At 33.6% G+C, this 9773-nt stretch overlaps 1 protein-coding gene across 1 annotated transcript in view; it reads right to left on the bottom strand.

Moving 5' to 3' along the window:
- LRRC9 (leucine rich repeat containing 9) overlaps positions 1-9773 on the bottom strand; it is a gene marked incomplete at both ends in the record, with an annotated part of 106522 nt that overhangs the window by 59115 nt on the left and 37634 nt on the right. The window contains 2 exons of the mRNA XM_080707300.1: positions 4384-4596; positions 8263-8378. Of these exons, the coding sequence (XP_080563426.1) occupies positions 4384-4596; positions 8263-8378 (329 nt within the window). The remainder of the gene's footprint in view (positions 1-4383; positions 4597-8262; positions 8379-9773) is intronic.

The raw sequence follows: 9773 nt of genomic DNA, 5'->3' as shown, positions 1-9773 counted from the left end.
AAAATAAGATACAAATTTAAAAAAACAGATTACATTCTACATCATATTGCAATATGATATCTAAAATGTTTAGAACAATTACTTGAGCTCATATAATACAAAATAAGAAAATAGGTATATCTACATATAGATATATCTTTTATATATAAATATCTCACACACAAACACACCTCATCTATCAAGATTCTGATACCCCAAATCTTGAGGGCTTCCATTAGCAGGTAAACAATGAATGGAGGCCCTCAAGATTTTGGGTATCAGATAGGAGACTTCACAGAAAAGAGATAACAAACATATACCTTGATTGAAGGAAACTATATGAGGAAGAAACTTTATGGAATAAGAAAGAAAAGCTAAAGGTATTGAAATAGGATGGCAGAACACTGAAGAATGTGGTGGGGATATGTCTAAGGCAATGCCTATGTCAAAATTTGGCCCAGACTTCCCCTGTACATTGTATCCTAGGCTATATAAAAATGAATGTTTTTATACTCATTACATTTTTATATTTAGGGAAGATTCTTATGCCTGCATGTTTTTTTCTGTTTTTAAACTACATTGTCATGATTAGTATCAAGTGAACAGTGTATTTATCTACAGCCTACAAAATAAATAATAGCATGAGAAAATGATCAGTATAATTGACCACAGTATTCATGAATGGGTACTCTCATAACAAAACCAGCTGTGTACTGGCAGCTTCCTTAGCTCATCACTATCACCCTATATTAGTACACAAGTAACTAAATTCTATATAACAAAATTTCTCAGACGGAGAAACAACTAAATTTTAATAGCAGTCAAAACTAGCTAAAATTTGAAGGTCCAATTTAATCAGACTACTTTACAAATCACATATGGGTATATCATCCAGGATAGAGTCAATAGAAACTTTACATTCAACATATCAACAACTGAATTCATTACCTTTCCTGTAGGTCTGCTGAGAGGCCTAAGTTCAATTCTGATTAAAAGTTTCCCTATCTCTTGATCTCCTGTGACCCTCTTTTTCATATACATTTGATTGTAGAAACATTTTTCAAACCAGTGGCTATAATCTTTCACCTGTACCAATGCCCTAGTACAAACTATTATTTCTCTTTAGGATGACTACAATAGTTTTCTGTTGGATTTCCACACCACCAGTTTGTCTCCAGTAAAGTCTATGTGCCCGTTGCCAAGTTAGGATCTTTAAAAATGGAGTCTATTCCTTAAAGGAAGGAATCTAAACTTTTAAATTTGGCTTCCAGAAATTCATCTTGACTATGACCTCTTGTTCTTCCAGCCACAGCTTCATGCCTCTTCTTGAATTCTAACCTATATCCTGGTCTTCCACCGTAACACCACCCTATATCCCTGTATTGAGTTACTGTAAATTTCCCCAAGTTCCTGAAGACAATCATGTCTTTCAAAACCATATGACTATAGAAAAAGTATTTCTCTATCTCAAAGATGTAAACAACTTGATCACCTGTTGAACCTCTCAGCAACTCCAAGACACCTAACATTTGTCTACATATCTATCTTTTCCACTTAAACTGATGTTGTTGAGTCAGGGAAAGAATTTATTCATTTAACACCTAATACTTAGCCCATTGATTAAGATATAGCAAATTATCAGTAAATTACAAGTGGATAAATCAATGCAAAACCAGACCTGAAAATGACAACTCTAATTTTTTTTATTTTTATTTTTTTGGTGGTACTGGGGTTCCTGGAAACCCTTCTACCTCCGGGCTACACTCCCAGACCCATTATATACATATTTCGAAACAGGGTCTCTTAAGCCAGCGAGGCTGGCTTTGAACCTACATGATCCTCCTGTCTCCACCTCCCAAGTGCAGGGATTACAAGCATGCACCACCACTTCCAGCGACAATTCTAATTTTTAGGCTTTTTTTTTACTTTTTAAATTTGTGATGCTGAGGATTGAACCCAGAGGCTCACATGTGTGGTGCCAAAGCTCTATCACTGACTATACCTCAGCCCTAATTTTTAGTATTTAATTTTACTATAGGAGAATATAAAATTCAATATTATATAGTCTGGAAGTTTTATTTATATAAATTTTTTATTTGTATCAATCTCATAAAACTCAGTCTGGTGTGAAGACTAAAAGTAAGAGAAATGTACCTTGATTTTCAATTATCATTCTCTCATCTGCTTTTATTTTTATTTGTGACAACTACTTTCTGTTACTTATTTTTCTACTTTTATTCAATCCTTTTAAAACTATAGTAAAAAGTTGTGGGGACTCAAACCAGATAGAACACAATCATGTTGCAAACCTTTCATTACTAACTTTTATTATAAAATTAATTTATTAAATTTTGGCATGACAGTACAAAATAATTTTTAGTACTTTCAGCCATATGATTGCTCTTGTAATCACTTATCTGCACATTTATGATAAAAAAGTGATATTACCATTATGTTATAAAGTTGTCCTCCTTCCGTAATGACAACTGGCTAATGTAAAGACTTAATTGCCTCTTTACATCTTAAAGATTTGGTGGATGGTGATAAAGTAATTTCATCAAAGAAATCCCATAAACTTTTTGAAAAGGATTTTTCTGAGTATTTTCAGAAACAGACTTAAAACTATTGACCTCACTTATTTAAAAAATACTTTTGCGTCCTCTTTCTATTTTACACCACTTGAGAAAACTTGTCTTCATTAACAAAGGATCTAAAAAATGTGGTAATGGAGCAATATAATTGACTTGCAAGATAAAAAATCACTTCTGCATTTTTATTTATATCTCAGATTTTACTGAACACATATAATGATAGTGTCACATAGAAATAACTTATTTGCCGAAGGCCTATGAATTTGTTTAACTGCTTCTATAGGTTCAAACAAATAACCAGTTTCTCTGCAAGAATCGCGGAACATTTTTAAACAAGTAGCTGAAGAATATCTAGTGTGTGCTAGGCATTGTGCCAAGTACTGGTTGAATTGATTCTAATACATATAGTGTTTAGGCATAAGTTAGGAAAAGGCATCCATCTTTTCCTCAAGATACTTGTATATTTAGCTTTTTAAAAAAAACGGTCACAAACCGGGCGTGGTGGCGTAAGCTTGTAATCCCCATGCTTGGGAGGCAGAGACAGGGGGATCCCACGGGTTCGAAGCTAGCCTCAGCTACTTAGTGAGGCTTTCAGCAACTTAGTGAGACCCTGTTTCCAAATAAAATATAATAGAAAAAAATGGTCTGGGAGTATAGCCCGGAGGTAGAAAGCTTCTGGGTTCCACTCCCAGTATCACCAAAACAAAACAAAACAAACCCTGTCATGATATATAGATTTTGTTAGAACAAGAAATTTTGCTCACAGCTATTAGAAAATTTTTATTTAATATGCTGCTCTGATGTTAAAAGAGCTCTCAGTTGTGGCCTTAATGTGTGATACACTTTGTACCACCTTGTATCATTCTCCTGGTGCTAAGGAATAGTCACCATCTCAGCCACTACAGAATTTACAGTCTAGGAATTACAGAGAATATATAGCATAGGAATCTGATCTAGGCTTAGAGGCAAGAGAGGTTTTAATGCTTAAGATTTAAAAGATTGATTGAGTTTTTTGGGTCTCCTAAATACAGGATCAGGTCATCTACAAATAGAGATAATTTCAGTTCTTCCATAATTTGGCTATAATGAGTTGTGCTGCTCTAAAGATCCCTCAAAAGAAAACTACAGACCAATATCTTTGATGAACATAGATGCAAAAATTCTAAGCAAAATACTAGCAATACACATTCATAACCATTTTAAGAAAATTGTGCAACATGACCAGGTTGGTTTCATTTCAGGGCTGCAAGACTGGTTCAACATATGCAAATCAATTCATGTTATTCATCACATAAATAGAATCCTGGAAACTGATTTGAAATTTATCTGCTTTCACCTTAATCATTAAAGAAGACTTTTGATTATTCAGAATAAAATCACTTACTAACTGGATAGCCATCTCAATTAGCTACTGAACACTTGAAATAGATTGAATTGAGATGTGCTATGAGTGTAAAATACACTCCAGAATCAAGACTCAGTGTGAAACACTCTGGTTAATGAATTTTTATATTGATTACGTATTGAAATGAAAACATTTTAGATATTTGTGCTAAATAAAATGTATTATTAAATTAATTATACTTAAAAGCTTTTAACATAGACACTAGAAAACAAAGTTTCATAGGTGGTTATCATTATATTTTTGCTGGAGAGAAATGATCTATGTAGAAGGAGAGGGCTAAGTACTTTTAAATTAGAATGATACCTGGCATTGTTGGATAGGTGGTTTAGTATCTACAAAATTCCTATGCTAGCTATAATTCTAGATTCAATGTTCTTATTTCATAATATTATTCCTCATAATACTCACCACAATATGACTGTAAATGTTGGTTTTGGCAAGGGAAAGTATTGTTTTATCATCCAAACTAATAAGTTTTGGTCGAGGCTTAATCCTGGGCTCCATTTTCATAATATCATCATCAAATTTCAAATCTTGGGACAATATTGATCCTTCTGAAAATTTTTTGCCTTCTTCTAGAATAATATTGTTGAATGAAGAAAATAAAGAACGAACTTTGACCTAGAAAAATTTAAGATATTGAAAATTTAGTTGCAGTATTTATCATTTTGAAAAATAGGCTATGTAGAAAAGATGAGTTGGGTTTCTTTAAGCTATACAGTATTACCTATGATGATCAGAATCACATTAGAAAATCTATGAGAGAAATTTGAGATGGTAGGCTAAGCATTGCTGTGACCAATCCCACTCACTAAAATTCCTTAAAACTGGAAAAAGATCACTTTTTAACATTTCATAACAATGGAGAGGGCACCTACAAAGGACTAGAAATTGTGAAACTTTAGAGACTTAACAAATAAATGTAACCTTTAGCCAAAACATTATGAAGGAAGTGATTACTTTGACTATCAGTTCCAAAGGAACTTGATGTTTAGAGTAAGTAAATAAAAAAAATAGGAAGATCCTCTAGGCAATTACAGATAATTAAGTGATTATGATAAGAATTGTGAACATATAAACAAGAGCTACCTGAACTAACAGAACTAGTTCTAGAAGAAACCAAAATTGTTCACCAGAGAATTTTTTTTTTGAAATCTGGGAGAATAAAGCATCTACAAGAAAGAATAAACTGTTGTAGAAAAGAATAAACACTGAAATGCTAAGATAAAAACAACTACTAAATTAAAAATCTGTAATAAATGCCGAGAAACCAAATGGGTATGGCAGCAGATCAAACTGGCAATTTGGAAGCTAATATTGCAAAAATCTTCCAGAAAAAAGAAATAAGAAACAGATGCAAAATAGGAGAAAAAAAAGTGAAGACAGGGAAGGCTTAATGGAAAATGGAAGAAAAGAAATGAGGAACTAAGGGAAGAAATAAAACTTCCAAGAAGTGAAGAAAGAATCGAATTAGCAGAGGAAACGATGTGGCAAGTAGGGTGATAGAGCAAAGGTCTTTGCTGACATCATTGAAAGGTCACAGGAGCCAGGTGCTACCTATGTCTGTTTCTTGTTTTATAATTTAAATGAGCTTCTGTTTACTGTTTGCTGGGTTTCTGTGTCTTTTACTAAAAACATATCGGACAGACATAACCCTGTTTATAATAGAAATATAAAAAATAAATGCCCAGAACTATACTTAAGAAGAAATGTTAGCCAGGCATGTGTTAGCCATACATGCCTGTAATGTAATCCTAGTGCCTGGGAACTGAGAAAGGAGGATCTGAGGTTCAGATTCAAGGCCAGCCTCTATTACTTACTAAGACCCTGTTTTAAAATTAAAAATGGGGTTGGTTGGGTGTGTAGCTCAGAGGTAGAATGCCCCTGGTTCAATCTTCATTACCACAAAAAAAAAAAAAAGAAGAAGAAGAAAGAGAAGAAGAAAAGGAAGAGGAAGAGGAGGAGGAGGAGGGTGTGAAGACCTGTATAAAGAAAGAAGAAAACGAAGGAAATGATCATGAGAAGCCAAATAATTCAAAGGAGTCAGTTCACCCCAAATTAAAATTTAAATCTAATATAATTTCAATAAAATCCCAACTAAGATTTTAAAATAGAATATGACAAGCTAATTCTAAATTTTATTTGGAAAAGAAATGATCAAGAATAGTCATTATTTTTTAAAAGATGAGTGAAGGTAGGGAAAAGGAATTTCCCCTATCACATACCAAAACATTGAGTTTGTAATAACCAAACCAGATGTGGTAAGGGTCTAAGATTAGATAGAGATCAGTGGAATAGAATAGAGATCTATATATAGATTCCTTACAGAAAAATAAGTTTAAAGATAAAATGTTATTTCAAAATAAATAAAAAGATAATTCTTAAATAAGTACCTAACCATTTTTAAGAAAACAAATTATCTGAACACTCCTACATCAAAATAATTTCTAGATGTATTAAGAAAGTTAAAAGATTTAAAACAAGCTATTTAAGCACTGTAAGAAAATAAAGAAAAATATTATAAGCCTTTTGAAAAAAGGACAAAATTCAGAATCTATACAGAAAAAGATTAAGAGATATGGACTCTTTAAAAATTAACTTATAGCTGGGCGTGGTAGCACACGCTTATAATCCCAGCATTCGGGAGGCTGAGATAGGAGTATCATGGTTCATGGACAGCCTCAGCTACTTAGTGAGGCCCTCTGCAACTCAGTGAGATCCTGTTTCAAAATAAAGAATAAGAAATAGGGCAGGAGGTGTAGCTTGGAGGTCGAATGCCCCTGGGTTCCATCCCCAGACCCACACACACAAAATTAACTTATAAATTACAAATTAGAATGAGAATGTTTTGGCATAAATAAAATTAAAAACAAGTGACAGAAAACATTTGTGAAATATCTATAAGATAAAATAATATGATCCAGAATGCATATAAGGATTTTATGAAATAATATGAAAAGAATGATTTGTACCACTATAAATAATTTTAAGCATATGAAAGATTAAAATATCCTGGTTTTTGCCTATCAGAGAGTCAAAAATTGATTATATCTTGGGTTGGTAAGGAGGCAAATTAATAATTATTGTCACATATTATTGGAAATTTATAAAATGGTTAGCCATTTTACAAGTATTTGTGGAGAGAATTTAGCAATATCTAACACAATTTAAAATGCATTTTTTTGTGGTACTGCAAATGGAACCCAGGGGCATTCTACCTCTGAGCTACACCCTCAGCCCTATTTTTTTTTTATTCTTTATTTTGAAACAGGGTCTCCCTGAATTGCAAAGGCTTGTAATTCCATTACTTGGGAGGCTGAGACAGGATGATCACAGGTTTGTGACCAGCACAAAAATATTTTTAAAAAGTGTTTGTGCTGTGCCGGGTGTGGTGGTGCATGCATAAATACAGTTTAAATCACAGGAAACACTAAATACATATCTACTGAATGGATGGATATTTCTTTTCCCTTCACAATCTCTACTAGTTGAGGCTGTCCCTTGAACCGTGATCCTCCTATCTCAGACTTCCGAATGCTAGGATTACAAGCCTGCACCACCATGCCCAGCTTGCATTATCGTTTGACTTTCCAAAAATTTTCTATCCTGTAAAAAAAATCCTATAAAAATTTTTCTACATTTACATAAATATGTATCTATAATTATGTTCACTGAAATATTTTAAATGGTAAAAAGAAAAACCTAGATGTCTACATATCTTATCAACAAATGAATATCAAATAGAGTACTTACTTTTGAATAATATGCAGCTACCAAAAGGATAAGAATATACATCTACATGTACTGAAGTGAAAATATAACACTGTTTTTGAAAGCAAAAAAAAAAAATCACAGACCTAGAACTTGATTCTACTAGTTAAAAGGGTTTATGTTGAGATATATATATGGAATTGAAAGTAAGCCCATAAAATTGTTAACAATGGATACCTTGGTGAAGGGAAAGAGTATGCATGTGTGTGCGTGCACGTGTGTGTGTGTGTGTGTGTGTGTGTCTAAAGTGAAGGCAGATTTTTGTGCTTATTCTATAATCTTCCATGTAGTTTGAATCTTTTCCTTTGAGACTACAGTCATATATTGGTGTAGTGAAAATATTTAGATGTTATAATGACTTGTTTAAAACAGAGTTCTTCACAGAATAACCATTAAACATGCATACACACTGACACATATAAAGTATAAACTTGGCATGATGGCATTAGACTTCAAATTACTATTCTGTTCTCATTTAAGGAAGCTTTGCTTATGAAAATACATAACAATTCATACCGCTGTAATATACTCAAATTCAACAACGTATTCTGGCAAAACAAGGTCGTGATCAAAAACGAACCACTTGCACTGCCGAAAACCACAATCACAATGTCTTTGTCCCATGATAGAATCTAGAGAAAAAACAAAAATGAGCAAAACGAACAGTCTTCAATGACACGAAATACTTTCCACTCGTATGTAAATTAACAACAAATAAATTATTATAGATAACTTCCAGTGGCTATATTTTTGAAGTTAAAAAAACTCCCCATTACACATAAAGCTTCTTAATTCTATAAATTTTATCATCATCCTTTCATTACATAGACTAACAGGGTTTAATTTTACCCATGCCCTGTTGCTTCTTATACTTTAGTTCACTATTAAATATATGGCCATGCATTTTTCACAAATGTGTTACTCTAAAACCACTGATAAAAGTTAAATTTTTAAATTCTTTGAAAACATTTATGTGCACACACACCCACTCAGCCTTCCATTCCATGGATTTTGTATCCACGGATTCAAACCACCACTGAACAAAAATAACTTAAAAATGTGTCTGTGCTGAGTATGTGCAGGCTTGTAATTCCATTACTTGGGAGGCTGAGACAAGATGATCACAGGTTTGTGACCAGCACAAAAATATTTTTAAAAAGTGTCTGTGCTGAGCCGGGTGTGGTAGTGCACGCTTGTAATCCCAGAATTTGGGAGGCTGAGACAGGAGGATCATGGTTTGTGGCCAGCCTCAGCTACTTAGTGAGGCCCTCCGCAACTCAATGAGACCCTGTTTCAAAATAAAGAATAAAAAAATAGGGCTGGGGGTGTTGCTCCAAGGTAGAATGCCCCCGGGTTCCATTTCCAGTACTGAAAAAAAGAAGTGTCTCTGTTGAACATGTGCATGCTTGTAATTCCAGTACTGGGGAGGCTGAGACAGGAGGATCACAGATTAGTGATCAGCCTCAGCTACTTTGTGAGGCTCTAAGCAACTTAGTGAGACCCTGTTTCAAAATAAAAAAGATAGGGCTAGATGTATAGCTCAGAGGTAGAATGCCTCTGGGTTCCATCCTCAGTTCTGCAAAATGATGATGATGATGATGCAAGTATTTACATAGATTTTGTATGAAGTATTATAAGTAATACAGTGATTACTTAAAGTATACATAAATATTATATAGGTCATTTGCAAATATTGTCATTTTTAATTTTATTTTTTTGTGGTGTTATGGATTGAACTCCGAACCTTGCCCATGATAGGCAAGTGCTCTACCACTGAGCTACGCCCCCAGCCCACTATGCCATTTTATATAGGGGTGTTGAACATCCATAAATTTTGATATTGTGGGGGCTGGTCTTAGAACTAGTGTGTGGGAATGGGGGTGGTCCTAGAATCAGATACTGAAGGATGTCTCTGTGTGTCTCTATGTATAGACTCACAGTTATATAATTAAAATTTGCAAAATAAACTATGCACACAGAAAAATAAATGTGATTGAGGTAGGAAATAGAAAAATCATTAGTAGCCA

This window comes from Muscardinus avellanarius, assembly GCF_963383645.1.
Source record: "Muscardinus avellanarius genome assembly, chromosome: 12".
NCBI lineage: Eukaryota > Metazoa > Chordata > Mammalia > Rodentia > Gliridae > Muscardinus > Muscardinus avellanarius.
The sequence above is the reverse complement of the archived record's forward strand: the minus strand, read 5'-3'. Positions and strand labels throughout refer to the sequence as shown.